We start from the raw sequence: 17974 nt of genomic DNA, 5'->3' as shown, positions 1-17974 counted from the left end.
TTTTAAAAAATTAATCATTTACACGCTAAGTTTAAGACAGGAGGAATGTTACAAGTTCAAGGCCAGCCAATGGTAAATATAGTGAGACCCTGTCTCATGGGAAGGGAGAAGCTAAAAATAAGGTAAACACACATATATTTGAATATGAAATTTTGTTTAATTTTATATAAATAAGAGAAGGGTTTTACTTAAATAAAAATTCATCTGGGTCTTCTTGTATAATACAAAATTCTTCCATGGGCGTCTGCTGATTCGGAGGCCAGCAACTCCGCTCACACGTGTAAACGAGAATCGTTCCGAACTCCACGGTAAGACCTGAAAAACACCACATGCTCTAGAGTCCAGCAGAGAGAAAGTTAAGAGGTGCATTTGTCGTGGTGGTGCAGCCTTTAATCCCAGCACTCAGGAGTCTACATATACACAACACACACACATATATGTATGCATATACACACAAACAACCGCCATAATAAGCTTACTTAAAACAAAACCAAAAGAGCCCATAAAAGCCGTCAAGATGGCTCGGTGAGGAAAGCTCATGTTGTTCAAGCCTGAGGCCTGGTTTTGGATCCCCAGAACCCATGTACAAAGTCGGGGGTGGTGGTGCACACTTTCTGGTTTTCTTTTTCGAGTCAGGGTCTCGCTGTGTAGCCTTGGCTGTCCTGGACTCGCTTTGTAGATCAGGCTGGTCTCGAACTCACAGAGATTGACCTGTTTCTGCTTCCCTGAGTGCTGGGATTACAGGCGTGCGCCACCAAGCCCTACTAAAAGAGGACTTGACCCTGCCCCTCCCCCAGACAGGGTTCTCCATACAGCCCTGGCTATCCTGGAACTCTCTGTAGACCAGGCTGGCCTCAAACTCCAGAGCTTCGCCTGCCTCTGACTCTTGAGTGCTAGGGCCAAAGGTGTGAACCGCCACTGCCCAGTAGCTGGTGCATACTTTCCATCACAGCGCTCAGAAGGCAAAGGCAGGTGAATCTGAGTTTGCGACTGTTCCTGGTTTACAGAACAAATTTCAGAACATCTAGGGCTACACAGAGAAACCCTGTCTTGGAAAAACAAAACAAAAAGCAGGCAAGGCAAGGCCTATAATCCTGGTGCCCCTAGAGCTGGGAGGTGGAGCCTGAGATCTCCCGGGCCAGCCAGCCTAAGTACAAGGGCAGAAGCAGATGAGAAGGTGGGAGGTGAGGACCACTATCTTGGTTTGTCGTCTGACCTCTACGCATGTGCTGTAGCACTTGAGCGCATGTACACACAAACACAGGTGTGCACATACGCAAATAAATAGTAAGAAACTATTCAGGAGGCAGAGGCAGGTGGATCCCTGTGAGTTGAAGGCCAGCCTGGTCTACAAAGCAAGCCCAGGACAGCCAGGGCTACACAGAGAAACCCTGCCCCAAATCCCATCACCACCACCCTCCCCTCCCCCAGAAAATAAGAGGTGAGGGACAAGCAGGCATGGTAGGACAGTCTGCTCTACACACTGAGTTCAGGGTAAACAGGATAATACTGACACTGTCTAAGGGAAAAGGAAGACAAGGACAGAGAAGGGGTTGGAGTGACAGCTCAGCGGCTCCAAGGCCACTTGTTGCTCCTGGAGAGGAGCTGGGTTTCCCAGCAACCACAGGGTGGCTCACAGCCAAGCATAACTCCATTTTCAAGAGATGTGACACCCTCTTCTGACCTCTGCAGGGACCAGGCATGTATACATAAATACACGCAGGCAAAACACTCAGCCTCATGAGATAAATCTTAAAAATAAAAAATAAAAACATAAAAATAAAAATAAAAATAAATAAAAAGAGGACTCAAATGGCTACATTAAAAAAATGAAAAGTACTGGGTGGCAGTGGTGCACAATTTTAATTCCAGTCCTTAGGAGGCAGAGGCAGGTGGCTCTACGAATCTGAGGCAAGCCTGGTCTACAGAGCAAGTTCCAGGACAGCCAGGACTACAAAGAGAGACCTTGTCGGGCTGGAGAGATGGCTTAGCGGTTAAGAGCACTGTCTGCTCTTCCAGAGGTCCTGAGTTCAATTCCCAGCAACTACATGGTGGCTCACAACCATCTATAATGAGATCTGGTGCCCTCTTCTGGCCTTCAGGGGTACAAGCAGACAAAACAATGTGTACATAATAAATAAGTAAATAAATCTTTAAAAAAAAAAAAAAAAAAAGAGAGAGACCTTGTCTTGAAAACCAACAAGAACAAGAACAATTCTGGTGGGGATATGGCTCAGAGGCAGATCACCTAGGGAGCATGCCCAAGGCTGCAGGTTCTATCCCCAGGACTGCAAAAATAAAATGAAGAAAAAAATGGGAAAGTGTAATGCTGAGTTTTCAGCCCTAGCCCTGGGAAATAGAAAAAACAAAAAAGCCTCCACCATAAGTTCCAGGCCAGCCACAGCAGCACATATGGTATCAAAAAGACAAGGAAAAGCTAGGAGGCCAGGGTGACACTTCTGGAAGGCTCTGTGCATCTTTAGGAGGTGGGACCAGGGGGGGCAGGTCCTTAGGCCATCAGGATCATAATCTCCGAGGAGCCTGAGACCTAGCCCATCCTTCCCTATTTACTTTGTTTCCTAGCTCAGCCACAAGCTCCTGCAGGGTATGCTGCCCTTAACAGTGGCCCGGAGACTTGGACAGGGTCTTATTATTAGCCCTGGTTAGCCTGCCCGGAACTTACTATGTAGAATCAGCATGCTTGGCCATCCGTAGCCTCAGATATTTCATTATAGTAATATGAAACCGACTAATATATTATTATAAAGCTACACTTTTTATTTTATGTGTATGTATGTGCACACATGCATGCAGGAGCCCAAGGAAGTCAGAGAGAGAGAGCATCAGATCTCTGGGAACTGAGTGACAGGTAGTGGGAGCTGCCTTGTACTGGAACTGAACCAGGGTCCTCTGAAAAGCAGCAAGTACTTTTAACCACTGAGTTGCCTCTCCAAAATGATCCATTTAAGAATTTATTTGTATTTATCCTTCACTATCCTACACTTCGGGTTAAACTTTAGCTTTGTGCACACTAAGCAAATGCTTATCTCTGAGCTATCTTCCTAGTCCTAATTTCACTTTACTGCTCCAGGTTGTTTCTTTGGTTTTTGTTTTGTTTGTTTTTGAGATAGGATCTCTCTCTCTCTCTCTCTCTCTCTCTAAGATTTATTTATTTATTATTATGTATACAGTACTCTGCTTGCATGTACTCCTGCAAGCCAGAAGAGGGCGCCATATCACATTACAGATAGTTACGAGCCACTATGTGGTTGCTGGGAATTGAACTCAGGACCTTTGGAAGAGCAGGCGTCGCTCTTAACCACTGAGCCATCACTCCAGCCCCGAGACAGGATCTCTCTACATAGCCCTGGCTGTCCTGGAACTCACTCTATAGACCAGGCTGACCTCAAACTCACAGCGATCCCATTGCCTGTCCTCTGCCTCCGGAGTGCTGGGGTAAAGGCACGTGCACTGCCTGGCTTTATTTTAGTTTTATTTTATCATTCCATTGTATGGGTGTTTGCCTGCCTGCACACCTATACACACACTTGTGCAGTGCCCTCAGAGGCTGGAAGAAAGCATCAGATCCTCTGGCACTGGAGTTACAGACAGTCGTGAGCTGCCATGTCGGTGCTGGGAATTGAGCCTGGGTCCTCTGGAAGAGCAGCAGTGCTCTCAGCTGCTGAGCCATCTCTCCAGCCGCAACCCAACATTAATTTGTTCTCTTTTCAAAATAGTCTCAGTGTGTTGTCCTAACTGTCCAAGCACTGTCCTGCCTGAGAGAAGCATATGCCTAGCCCCAGCCAGCAGTTTCTATAATTAATTCATAATTGGGGTGTGTGTGTGTGTGTGTGTGTGTGTGTGTGTGTGTGTGTGTGTGTGTGTGTGTAGCTGCACATGTGGAGGTCAGAGGACAACTCTGGAGAGGCAGGTCTCTCCTTCCCTCCCTTATGTAGGTTTGGGGGCATTCAACTCAGGTCATCAGGCTTGCTACCCATCCTGAGGACCCTTATTTTTACCTATTATTGTGAGTGTGTGCGTGTGTGTGTGTGTGAGAGAAAGAGAGATGGACAGACAGATAACCAAAAGGACAGACGTACCCCCCCTTCCCCCCCTACTCCCACAGTGCTCACATGCCACATACTTCATGTGGGAGGCAGAGGACAACTTTTGGGAATCAGTTCTCTCCTTCCACTGTGGGATTCAGGGATCAAACTCAAGTTGTCAGGTGACCTGGGACAAACTCCTTTATCCACTGAGACATCTCGTTTACTATCTGAGCCCTCTTGCTAGCCTGAGCTACGTTTTTGTTTGCTTGGTTTTGTTTTTCATTTATTTATTCCTTTTTAAATTACTTATTTATTTACTTATTATTATGTATACACTGCAGGCCAGAAGAGGTCATCATATCACATTATAGATGGTTGTGAGCCACCATGTGGTTTCTGGGAATTGAACTCAGGACCTTTGGAAGAGCACACACTGCTCTTAACCCCTGAGCCATCTCTCCAGCCTGCACCCCCACACACACCTTTTTTTTTTTTTAATGTGCATTGGTGTTTAGCCTGCATGTTTGTCTGTGTTAAGGTGTCAGATCTTAGAGTTACAGAGAGTTGGAGCTGCCATGTGGCTGCTGGGAATTGAAACTGGGTCCTCTGGAAGAGCAGTCAGTGTTCTTAACTGTTGAGCCATCGCTGCAGCCCCCCAAGCAACTTTGCTAAATGACAGAAAGCTTCACTAGATAACATTGGGTATTTTGGCACACACCTGCAATCTCAGCACTCTGGAGGTAGAGGCAGGAGGATCAGAAGCTCATGGTTACTCTTAGCAGTGTGTGGAGTTCAAACTCAGTGCAGTATATATAAGACTATATCTCAGAAACAAAAGGCCACTAAAACCTGGCTATATAACACTGTTGATAAAAACTATTAAGAGCCGGGCACTGTGGCGCACGCCTGTAATCCCAGCACTATGAGAGGCAGAGGCAGGTGGATCTCTATGACTTTCAGGGCAGCTTGGTCTACAAAGAAAGTGCAGGACAGCCAGATCTTAAAACAACAAAACAGTGCCGGGCGTGGTGGTGCACGCCTTTAATCCCAGCACTCGGGAGGCAGAGGCAGGCGGATCGCTGTGAGTTCAAGACCAGCCTGGTCTACAAAGTGAGTCCAGGACAGTCAAGGCTACACAGAGAAACCCTGTCTCGAAAAACCCCCCAAAAAACAAAACAAAACAAAACAAAGAACAGCAGAGGTGATAGCAGGTAAGAGCAATGGCTGCTCTTCTAGAGGGCCCAGCTCCAACCCCAGCACCCACAAGGAAGCTCACATCCCTGGGAAGCCTAGCTTCAGGAAAACTGATGCCATCTTCTGGCCTGCTCAGGCACCAGGCACACACGTGACACACGGTCACACAGGCAGGGGACGCACCCATACATATACAATAATAAAGTTTTTAAAAAGTGTAATTTAGCTTGTTCAGTCTCAAATTATCAAAATGGCTATTGTTAAGCCGGGCATGGTGGTGCATGCCTTTAATCCCAGCACTCAGAAGACAGAGGTAGGAGGATCTCTGCCAGCCCGGTCTAGAGACCGAGTCCAGGACAGCCAAGTCTACACAGAAAAACCCTGTCTTGGGAAAAAAAAAAATGGTTATTGTTAATGATGGTGTTAGATTTTGCTTACAAATTTCTTACAATTTCTCTATTTGTCTATAATATTCTCTATTTAATAATTAAAGAAAGCACTTCATTTTATATCATTCCACACTAAAGTCAGAAGCAGTCCAACTCAGTAAAGGACTCCTTACCTTGATTAGCACTGCTGAGCATGCTGACCAGGGCCGGCATAAGCTGAAACTCAAACGTCCTCTGGCCTCCACAGTCACTGCAGGCTGGGACCTTAGCGACTTCTGATGTGCAGCAGGTCAGAAAGAGGGGCTCTCCACTCCACGAATACCTAGGGCAAGGAACAGAAGAGTCATGCTCAGACACAGACACACAGACACACACACACACATAGAGAGCTGCTGTACAGCATCAGGAGCAGACCTAGACAGTAGGAAAGCCACCCCAGCGACTGTGTGGGGAACAGCTGGCTCAGTACCACCAAAGGCCGTGAAGAGGTGAGCTGGGGTCACTGGACCCCTTTCTATGTTACTCTCCCCAGTGTGTTAAGTCTCCTTGCTCCGCTTTCCACAAATGCTCTTTTATTTTATTTGAGACAGGGTCTTATGATGTGGCCGCTGGCCTGGAGCTCACACTGCACATGGGACTGGACTGAAGAGACCTACCTGCCTAGTTACTGCCCAGTTAGCAGCATGCCATGTCGTTGACACTGTCTCGCTCCTGCACGGAGGCCTTGCTTAGGGGACTGTGTGGTTCTCAGATGTTCACTTCAGCCCAGGGTAAAGCCTCATCCTCACAGAAACCCAGCCTCACCTGGAAAGGCCGCCTGTCTTCAAAGACGGTTCACCCAGCAGTCCAAGGTGACTGCAGGTTTGGGACAGTGACTTATCTTTAGCCCTGAGGGGGTTGAGACAGGTTGGACCAGACACTTAGAGGCTAGCCTTTCTTTGAGCCCTGCCCTAAGTTACCTCCCACCGTATGACTCAGCTACAGGCTGAGCTGTGCCCTAGGCTCCATTTTGAGTACAAGCTCAGAAGCAGGGTGGCTCTGCTTCACCTTCAGAGAGCAGATGCCGCATTCCTGACAGCGGAAAGGCTACAGTGTGCCCTGACTCAAGAAGATGCGAGCCGCGTGGGCGCACAGACGCACTCAAACCATATCAGCAGAACCAGGCCCAGAAAGTGAGCCAACACAGCTAACCAAGGGAGGGACTTGAAATCCTCACCTGGACCCCACATAGAGGACGCCTGAGTGACCGTGACCTCCAGCCTGTTACGGTACTACTTGGTGTGCACTGCCACCTGCCCAGGGCTTCAGCTCAGCTCAGTCCTGACTGCAGACATGGCCTACCGGAAGTGCCCTCTGTCCCTGTAGATGCAGTCCTGTTCCTCAGCTCCAGGGCCTCTGAGGTCGTGGACCTTGCCTCCCCAGCCTGGTGAGGTGGCTGCAAACGGTCACCCGCTGGTCTGTTAGCATTGCATCTAAACACCCAGGTGACTTCCCTGGGCTCAGCTTTCCACTCTGCTCCTGTCAGGCTTCACCACACTTCTGTAACCGCTGTGTAAGCCACACAGAGACGCATGTCTGGATATGTACATATATATGCATGTGTGGTACTGTGTAATATGGAACCTGAACATGCATGTTATGATTAAGACCAAAATCAGAGAACCCATGTTTGGCAGCTGCCAGCTATCAAGGACAGTTGGCTTTACTTTGACTAACTAATGCCACTATAATTCCCCCTTAAATATATTTTTAAAAAACAAGGCTTGGGGGAGCTGGAGAGATGGCTCAGTGGTTAAGAGCACTGTCTGCTCTTCCAGAGGTCCTGAGTTCAATTCCCAGCAACCACATGGTGGCTCACAACCATCTGTAATGTGATCTGAATCCCTCCTCTGGCATGCAGGTGTACATGTAGATAGAGCGCTCATTTACATAAAATAAAAAATAAACCCTAAAACAAACAAACAAAAAGAAAAACAACAAAAACAAGGCTTGGGCCAGATGTGGTGGCCCACGTCTTTAATCCCAGCACTCGGGAGGCAGAGGCAGGCGGATCACTGTGAGTTCGAGGCCAGCCTGGTCTACAGTGAGTCCAGGACAGTCAAGGCTACACAGAGAAACCCCATCTCAAAAAACAAACAAACAAAACAAAACAAAAAGGCTGTTACCTGAGCTTGGGCACCAAGATACATTTCAGAGGTGTGAGTCTGCTCTTGGTCTCACCCCTTTTTTTGAGGGGTGGGGGAGGAGTCTCATTATGTAGCCCTAGCTATTCTGGAACCCTCTCTGTAGACCAGGCTGGCCTCTAATGCAAGAGATCCTCCTGCCTCTGCCTCCCGAGTGCTGGGACTAAAGGAGTCTGCCACTGCCAACCGGACTCATAAACTTTTAATTGGCTTAATCAGTGTGGTTTTCAATACCTATCTCAGTGGATCATATCAATACCAAGTCCTGGCAGAGTGTGCAGGAACTAGGATTATTACGCACAGCTTGTGGGTGGGAAGCAGTATAAAGGGTAAAGACATTTTAGGAAACACTTTGGTTATTTCTTTTAAAAAGTTGAAAGCTAGTCAGGCAGCGGAGGCAAGCTGGGGCTGGGAAGGTGGCTCGGCAGTTAAGAGCACCAGATGCTGGCTGGAGAGATGGCTCAGAGGTTAAGAGCACTGGCTGCTCTTCCAGAGGTCCTGAGTTCAATTCCCAGCAACCACATGGTGGCTCGCAACCGTCTATAATGTGATCTGATGCCCTCTTCTGGCCTGCAGGTGTACATGCAGGCAGAGCCCTGTATACATAATAATAATAAATAAATAAATCTTTTAAAAAAATAAATAAATAAAAGCACCTAATGCTCTTGCAGAGAACCCAGGCTCAATTCCCGGCACTAAGGTGACGACAGCTCACAACCATCCATCGGGGTCCCATGACTTCATCTGGCCCCCTGGGCACCCACAGACACACTACACTGAAAGAGAGAGAGAGACTCTCTCCTGAGCCACGGCTCAGCGGCCAGGAACAGCGGACTCAAGTTTGGCTCCCAGCACCGTCATGAGCAACCTAAACACCACCTGTCTCTTCTAGACTCCATGGGTGCCTGCGGTCATGTGCATAAGCACAGACAACTAAAAATAATAAAAGTGAATGTTAAAGAAGGTGAGCTGGGGGAGGGGGGGTGGCCTGGAGAGATGGCTGGAGAGAGCACTGTCTGCTGTTCCAGAGGTTCTGAGTTCAATTTCCCAGCAACCACATGGCGGCTCACAACCATCTATAACGAGATCGGGTGCCCTCTTCTGGCATGTAAGTGTACATGCAGATAGAACACTGTATACATAATAAATAAGTAAATCTTAAAAAAAAAAAAAAAAAGGCGGCGGCTAGCAGCTCGCTGTATCTGAGGCTGACCACATGGTGTCGTCACCCCCTCCCCCGCCTCACCCCACCCCACTTTACCCTGAGGAGTCCCTGGAACTCTAGGGGCTTGCCAGTACAATGCCTCCAAGTAAGGCAGAAATGCATGCCTTTTTTTTTGTTTTGTTTTGGTTTTTCGAGACAGGGTCTCTCTGTGTTAGCCTTGGCTGTCCTGGACTCACTTTGTAGACCAGGCTGGCCTTGAACTCACAGCGATCCGCCCGCCTCTGCCTCCCAAGTGCTGGGATTAAAGGCGTGCGCCAGCACACCCGGCTGTCTTTTTTTTTTTTTTTTTTTTTTTGCACATGTCTTCTTTACCTTAAAATCTGCTCCTGACAGGCAGCAATTCTCTTCATGAACTTGTAAAATGTTTGATCTCCACCTTTAAGTTGGGTCTTCTCGTACTTTTCATCCCCGTCGCTAGGAAAACTAAACAGAGAAGCAGAGACCATGAGAGATTGTGACTGTGTCGACTGCGACGACTTCCTTCTTTATTTTGTTAATTACTGCGTCGTGGGGGTTGGTGCATGTGGGCCACAGCACCTGTGTGGAGGTCAGAGGTCAACTCTCAAGCGTCGGCTCTGGCCTTCCTTGGTGCTTGGTTTTCGGTCTTTCTAGATCTGCTCCCTCACTGGCCCACCTAAGCAGGTGAGGAGAGAGCAGACAACAGCGCCCTTCCCACTCAGTCTGAAGTGGTCTCAGCGCCTGAGCCAGCTCTGCCGTCACAGCAGTCACTAAACACAGAGCATTTCTTCCCGCTCACCTGCCTCTGCTATAAAGGCATTGGAAGACAGGAGACGGCCAGTGAGATGGCCTCACAAGACAGCACTTACTGCCACTTATGAAGCCCTGAGCGCAACGCCAGAACCCACATGCTGAAAAAGGTTGTCCTCTGGATTTCACACATGTGCCGTTATCTGCACTCACGAACACTTGCATGCACACAAATTCCTTGCCAGGACTGTTTAAAAATAAAATCGGAAAAGAGGACTGTGGGTGTAGCTCAGCTGGTAGAGTGCTTGCTTTTACCACCAGAAGGCCTGGGTTCAGTCCCCAACACTGCAGAAAACCTGTCGTGGCAATCTCAACACTTACAAAGTAGAGGCAGAAAGATCAGGAAGCCAAGGTCATCTTTAACTACAGAGAGGTTGAGGCCAGCCTGAGCTACGAAGAGACTGTCTCAAGAAGACTCTCTCTTTGAAGCCAGCCTGGTCTACAAAGTGAGTCCAGGACTGCCAAGGCTACACAGAGAAACCCTGTCTCAAAAAACAAAAAAAGACTCTCTCACAAACAAGACAACAACAAAATCAGAACAGGCTCCAAGTGATGTCTCAGTGGGTAAAGGGTGGAAGATGAGAACAGGCCTCTCCCATGTCTGACCTCCACATGTGCACCCCACATATACACAGACATAATCAACAAATGTAAAAACACTGCTAAAAAGTGAGAAGAGAGCCAGGCGGTGATGGCACACACTTTTAATCCCGGCACTCAGGAGGCAGAGGCAGGCGGATCGCTGTGAGTTCGAGGCCAGCCTGGTCTACAAAGCAAGTCCAGGATAGTCAAGGCTACACAGAGAAACCCTGTCTCAAAAACAAAAAGCAAACAAAAAAAAGAAATGGTGAATTGTCTGTGTAAGCACCTGGCAAGGCTCCGGCTTGCACAGCTGGGGTCAGTCCTTGAGAGCGTCCAGCCGTGTGTCTGCTGGTTAATGCAGGCTGGCTGATCCAAATAGCCCCGGCCTGCATCTGCCTTCTCATCCCTTCTCTCTAGACCTCGCCACAGGAACCGAGACAAAAGGAAAACATCCGCAGCAGCATCCTGCCTGCACATCTCAACCTTGGTGTCAGGTTCTCACCCCGGGGAGAGCAGATGCTCCATGGCAACGCCTTCTCTCTGCTGGTACTCCTGCAGCAGGCTGTGTGCGTGATCAAGATCCACGGAGCTCCCATAGTCCTCCTCGTCAGCAACACAGATATAGTAGGGCTGGAACTGTGGCACTTCAGCAGGGACTGCCAGCCCTTGCCCTGAAGCGGAAGGGTGAGCAACAGCTAGGGCAGGGTCCTGCAGGTGGAGAGCTCGGAGCTGCTCCGTACAGTCTACAGCTCTGACACCATGAGAACTGCTCCCCGATGCTGAGGTGGGCGGCGGTAGAGGCGGCTCCTCGCTGTCACTTCCCCAGTCATGTGAGCCTTCACACCAGTGCTCAGCTTCCAGGCCATTACCCTGTTTCTAGAAGCATATTCAACGAATCAGGCCAAGAAATCACACTTGGGATATCCAACTTCCGCCTCACCACCCATCCCTCTACCTTTCCCAGGGAGCCCTGCACATCGGCCCCTTCCTCTCTGGCATGCTACAATTCAACTTCCTGGACTCTAGCCGCTCCAGATCCCGTGAGGGCTGCGTGTGCTGCGGGATCCATTTAATCCAAGCACTTGCGAGGCAGAAGCAGATGGAGCTCTGTGAACTCCAGGCCAGCCTGGGCCCCAGAGAAAAATCCTGTTCTCAAAACGAGCACGCAAACAGCAAAAGCCGGGCGGTGGTGGCGCACATCTTTAATCCCAGCACTCGGGAGGCACAGGCAGGCGGACGGCTGTGAGTCCGAGGCCAGCCTGGTCAACAAAAGTGAGTCTAGGACAGCCAAGGCTACACAGAGAAACCCTGTCTTTAAAAATTAAAATTTACAAAAGGAAGAAAAAATCCAGCTTTCAAAATGCCTGTGGCTCCAGCTCAAGGGATCTGATACACACACATGCATGCTTGAGGCATAAACATAAATAATAAACAATTTTTTTTCTCGAGACAGGCTTTCTCTGTGTAGCCCTGCCTATCCTGGAACTTGCTCTGTAAACCAGGCTGGTCTCAAACTCAGAGATTCGCCTGTCTCTCCCTCCCGAGTGCTAGGATTAAAGGTGTGCAGCACCACAGTCACCACCATCGCCGCCTGTCCTAGATTCACTTTTTTTCTACGTGTACAGGTGTTTTTCCTCCGTGTATTTGTGTGCCTTGTTCTAGTGAGGCCAGAAAGCGGCATTGAAACCCGTACATCTGGAGTTACAGAAGATTTCAAACTGCCATTTGAGTGCTGAAATTCGACCTTGGGTCCTCTGGAGGAGCAACAAGTGATCTCAGCTGCGCAGCCACCTCTCCAGCCTCCAGTGTAAAAAACAAACAAACAAAACTGTGTAAAACACGGTGTGGTGCGGCACAGAGGTACCCACGGCACTCGGAAAGGATTTAGGCCAATGAATTTCTAAGTGTTGGAGGCCAGCGTGGGATAGAGAGGGGGGAGACTGTGTCTCAAAAACAGAAGGAAGGTTGTCTTATAGAGATGCTAGAAAACATCCTCAGATCATAGAAAAAACATAGCGTGCCCATCAGAAACGCCTTACCTGGGCATCCCAAGTCTCTCTCTCAGGCACTTGCAGGCACTGGGAGCGGAACACCTTCCAGCTTAGGGGCAAGACAGACGCAGTGAGGGCTCCACCCGGGGACCTGCAGCCCCACCTAGTCTCACCCCGGCCCGGCCCCCTCCTGGGATGAGCTTCTTCTTTCTCCCTCCGGCCTCCGGGACTTCCCCGCCTACCTGCGGGACTCGCCGCCGCCGCCGCTGCCGCAGCCGGGGCGTGCACAGGCGAACACGTGCAGAAGCCGGTGGAACGGGGAGCCTTGCAGCGGGCAGTACACCTGCACGACCAGCGCGAGCGGCTGCGCGCAGCGGCCACACCGCGGCCCCGGGGCGGGAACGGCCGGTAGGGAGTCCTGCGGGCGGGTGGGGCAGGTGCTCAGACCCTGGAGACCCTCCCTTCCTCCCTCCCTCCCTCCCGTGGGGCGCCCTCCCCACACTCCCCCTCCCCGCCACGGCCTCCGCCGAGGCTTCGGCAGCCGCGCTCACCGGGACACCGCCCAGCTTGCTAGCCGTCCAGGCGGCGGGCCCCCTGGGGGATCCCTTCACCGCCGCGTCTCGAAGTCCCAGCAGCACCGGTTTCCGGACAGACGCCATGACAACCGGGCGTCCACGTGACGGCGAGAGGGTACGGTGGCTGACGTGTAGCGCGCACTGCGCACGCGCGCCACCTGCTCCACCCACGCGAGTCCTGCCAAAGGTAGACAAGGGGCGGGTCCCTAGTACCTAACGTGAAATCCCGGAGACCACAGGTTTTATTTTACTTCTGATATCCTGAGATAGGACCTACGAAAAGGCTTAGCTGAAAATTAAGAACTGGAGACAGGACGATGGTATCAGCAATCAACAACAAACAGAAAAAGAAAAGTCCTTCATTTTGAAAGACACACTTAAACTGCGTCCGGAAGACTAGGGTTAAGATTTGAGCATGAGAGCCCGGTGGTGGTGGTGGTGGTGCTCGCCTTTAATCCCAGCAGAGGCGGGTGAGTTCGAGGCCAGCCTGGTCTACAAAGTGAGTCCAGGACAGCCAGGGCTACACAGGGAAACCCTGTCTCGAAAAAAAAAAAAAGAAGAAGAAGATGTGAACATGGCCAGACATGGTGGCACATGCCTATACTCCCAGCACTTCGGAGGCAGAGGCAGGCATATCTCTGAATTCCAGGCCAGCCTGGTCTGCAAAGCAAGTTCAGGACAGTCAGGTGGGTACACAGAGAAACCCTGTCTCGAAAAAGAGACGTATGTATTGCCAGGGAGGGTGGCTTACACCTGTAATCCCAGCACTTTGGGATACAGTTTGGATTTCAGATTGGATTAAGCTCAGGCCAGCCCTGATTATGGTTTAAGACTATATCAACAATGAAAACAAAACAAAATAACAACAAAAAAAACCCTGCAAGTGGAACTGAATCAGCTAGTTTAGTTGGTAACCTTCAGGCAAGTGAGACCCTGTTTTGTTTGTTTGTTTGTTTGTATTTAGAGACAGGGTCTCTGTGTGTTAGCTTTAGCTGTCCTGGACTCACTTTGTAGTCCAGGCTGGCCTCGAACTCACAGCGATGCGCCTGCCTCTGCCTCCCGAGTGCTGGGATGAAAGGCGTGAGCCACCACGCCCGGCCAAGACCCTGTCTTAATAAATATAAATAAGAGAATTGACACCACTAGAGGGATGACATCTGAGGTTATCCTGTGTCCTACACGCGTGCTTGCAAACACACACACACACACACACACAAGTAAAAGAGGTTGTATATACTATTTTAAGATTTACAAATGCTGGGAATGTCTTTCTTTTTTTTTAATATATTTTATGGGAATGTCTTTTTTTCACCTGAGTGGAGTACACACCAGCAGCCTTCTGATGATTGGCCTCAACCCCATCCAGCCTGAGCTTGGAGAGGAGGCCGCTCATTCTTTCAGTGTCTTCCTTTAACGCTGTACTAATGAGGCAGGCTTCAAGGCTGGGTGAAGTCGCCCGCAATGTTCACTTCAGGTTGAATCAGCAAATTTGGCTCTGCAGGTGGTTTTTTTTGGGGGGGGGGTTGGTTGGTTGGTTTTTCGAGGCAGGGTTTCTCTGTGTAGCCCTGGCTTTCCTGGACTCACTTTGTAGACCAGGCTGGCCTCGAACTCACAGCGATCCACCTGCCTCTGTCACCCGAGTGCTGGGATTAAAGGCGTGCGCCACCACCGCCCAGCAGGTGTTTTTTGTTTTTTGTTTTTTTTAATCTTAGCTAGTACTTTCAAGGTGGGGTGTGTGTGTGTGTGTGTGTGTGTTCACATATGCTGGGAATTGAACGTAGAAGAGATGTAAAACTTCATTTGTGTCAATTTGTATCTCTGCCTGTGTCTGCGTGTGAGGGCGGGTGCCTGAAGGCAATGGGTCCTCCGAAGCCGGAGTTACAAGTGGGTGTGAGCTGCAGGCAGTGGTGATTGAGCAGTATTATAATCTTAGCCCCCCGGTGTGGTTTTTAAATCCATATAAGAGACAGACAAAATTCTGGTTCCTGCTAATCCAGTGTCTGTTTTTATTACTGTGAAAAACCAACTTAATGATGTCCAGATTTCTTTTGGTTCGTGGTTTTCAGATCACAGTGTTCTGGTTAGCCTTGTTAACTCAGCACAGCCTAGAGTTGAGAGAAGGGATAATCCTGGAATTGCATAGATCAGGGTAGTTAGTGCTCATGGGGGGGGGGGCGCACATAGGGACTAAACATGAATTGAGGAGCCAACCAGCAAGCAGTCCCTCCATGGCTCCTAGTAGGACTTCCCTCAGTGATGGGTCGTTGACAGCAAAGTATAAGCCAAAGAAACCCTCCCCTTCCCTAGTGTTTTATCCCAGAAACAGAAAGCCAACCAGCACATCTGGATTCCACTGCGTTGGGAACACCACGGCAGTGTGAAAAGGTCAAAGAGACCGTTCGTCTACACAAACGTGGCAGCCAGGATGCGAAGTTTCCAGGTCATCCCTTTCTCCTACAGAGACATTTTTCAACTAAGCCCCACGCTTTCCTTCCTTATACCACATTCCTGTAGCGCCCCCTGCTGGAGACGAGCCTTTAACACACGAACCTTGGAGAACTTCAAATCCACACCACCACGAAGGCATCACTCAGTGTCTGCTTACCTCCCAAGTCCAGTCATGTCTGTGTGCACACGTGGGTGGAGGTGAGAGTGTGCATGCCACAGTACCTGTGACAAAAGTGTCAGACACCTTTGGGGTGAGTTCTCCCCACCTTTATATGAATTCCATGGGTCAAATTCTGGTGAGCAGGCTTATGTTCCGTGGTTTGAATAGGAATGCCGCCCCCCCTCCCCCTCCGGCCAGACTCATGTTTGAATGTGTGGCCCATAGGGAGTGGCTTTCCTGGAACTTGTGTCACTGTGGGGGCGGGGCTTTGAGGTCTCACGTGCTCAAGCTAGGCCTAGTGTGCCCATACTGCAGCCTTCGGATCAAGATCCAGAACTCTCAGCCCCTCCTCCAGCACCACGCCTGCCTGCATGACACCATGTTTCCTGCCGTGACTCTAGTGGAATAGACCTCTGCACTGCCAGTCTCAGTGAGATTCATTTCCTTTTTAAGAGTTGCTATGGTTGGGCCTGGAGAGATGGTTCCAGTGGTCAAGAGCACTGCCTGCTCTTTCAAAGGACCCAGGTTCAATTCTCAGCACCCACATGGCAGCTCCCAACTGTCTGTAAATCCAAGATCTGACATCAGCACACATAAATAAAATTTAAAAAGAGTTGCCATGGTCGTGGTGTCTCTTCACAGCAATAGAAACCTAAAAGACAAGTGTTTTTATGCACCGAGCCATCTCGCTGGCCCACATTTTAACATGGAGGGAAGTCGATTTGACAGTCACTCAACCTCACAGAACCTAAGTGACAGCCAGGATGTGAGTGGATGTTGCCTTCTGAGCCACCACACCTTCAATCCCAGCACTCGGGAGGCAGAGGCAGGCAGATCGCTGTGAGTTCAAGACCAGCCTGGCCTACAAAGGGAGTCTAGGAAAGCCAAGGCTATGCAGAGAGACCCTTTCTCAAAAAACCAAAACAAATAAATAAACAAAATAAAGTTGTCTTTTGAAGGGTTTGACAGATAGCTCATGAGTAGAGAGAACTTGCTACTTTTTTTTTCTTTTTTTAATCCAAGACAGGGTTTCTCTGTGTAACCTTGGCTGTCCTAGACTCACATTACATTGTAGACCAGGCTGGCCTCGAACTCACAGAGATCCACCTGCCTCTGCCTCCCGAGTGCTGGAATTAAAGGCATGCGCCACCATGCCCGGCGCTTGCTACTCCTACAGAGGACCTGTGTTCTGTTCTCAGCACCTAGTTCGGGTAGCTTACAGCCAGTCACCTGGAACTGCATTTCCAGGAGACCTGACGCTGTGCCCTGGCCTCCACCAGCAGCAGTACTCACATGTACCTGGCTCACACGGACATACACACACATGCACATTTTTTTACCAAGTTGGTTCAGTGATCCCAAGAACCCACGTTGTAGAAAGAAACTTCCAGAAGCTGCCGTCTGACCTCCACTCATATGTACACTAAATAGATGAATATATCAAATTTAAAGAGTTCCTCCCTGGGTTGTGATACCAAAAGCAAACCAAAAACAACGAACAAATAAGAACCTAGCCAGTAGCCAGGCGTGGTGGCGCACGCCTTTAATCCCAGCACTCGGGAGGCAGAGGCAGGCGGATCACTGTGAGTTCGAGGCCAGCCTGGTCTACAAAGTGAGTCCAGGATGGCCAAGGCTACACAGAGAAACCCTGTCTCAAAAAACCAAAAAATAAAAAAGAACCTAGCCAGTGAAGCACAAATAGTTTTTCCACATCACCAAGGTGGAGTGAAAGGAGGTGAAGATTTGACTGGAGGACCAAGTCTGACCTCCTAACTTTGTGAATTGGCAGAGCCCTGTCCCCCCCTTCCCCCATTTCTTTTTGTCTTTCCAGACTGGGTTTCTCCATGTAGCCCTGACTGCCCTGGATCTGTAGACCAGGCTGGCCTCGAATTTGGAGATCGACCTGCCTCTGCCTCCCAAGTACTGGGATCAAAGGCGTGCGCCACCACCACCCAGCTGTCCCCACTTTTTTTTTTTTTTTTTTTTTTTTCGAGACAGGGTTTCTCTGTGTAGCCTTGGCTGTCCTAGACTCGCTTTGTAGACCAGGCTGGCCTCAAACTCACAGCGATCTGCCCGCCTCTGTCTCCCGAGTGCTGGGATTAAAGGCGTGTGCCACCACGCTCGGCTTTGTCCCCACTTCTTAAAGAACGATCCTCCACTCTGGACCTGCCCACCGCTGAGTCAAGAGCCAACCAGGGCCTAAGCATTGTCACCCACACATGACAGGAAACTCAAGAGGCTGAGCCGTGCCTCCTCTACAGCATCTTTATTCTAGCTGGGATGTGAATACGGGTCAGAACGAAGAGATGATGCATCAAAGCACTGCAGCCTGCTTCACCAGGGAGGACGCACACAGAGCGGGCGGGCAGACGGCAAGTCCAGGCCGGCTTCTCCCAGAAGCCTTGTGGTC

General features: G+C 49.7%; 1 protein-coding gene across 1 annotated transcript; it reads right to left on the bottom strand.

The window, feature by feature from the left end:
- On the bottom strand, nucleotides 1-13076 carry Pdcd2l (programmed cell death 2 like). Its single transcript, XM_051161897.1, has 7 exons — nucleotides 12933-13076; nucleotides 12624-12799; nucleotides 12430-12490; nucleotides 10893-11266; nucleotides 9353-9463; nucleotides 5806-5954; nucleotides 1-315 (listed from the first exon to the last, which is right to left on the bottom strand). The coding sequence occupies exons 1-7, from the start codon at nucleotides 13038-13040 to the stop codon at nucleotides 185-187; spliced, it is 1110 nt and encodes a 369-aa protein (XP_051017854.1). The 5' UTR covers nucleotides 13041-13076; the 3' UTR covers nucleotides 1-184.
- Between the last annotated feature and the right edge of the window lie 4898 nt (nucleotides 13077-17974).

Source organism: Acomys russatus, chromosome 19, assembly GCF_903995435.1.
Source record: "Acomys russatus chromosome 19, mAcoRus1.1, whole genome shotgun sequence".
Taxonomy (NCBI): Eukaryota; Metazoa; Chordata; class Mammalia; order Rodentia; family Muridae; genus Acomys; species Acomys russatus.
The sequence above is the reverse complement of the archived record's forward strand: the minus strand, read 5'-3'. Positions and strand labels throughout refer to the sequence as shown.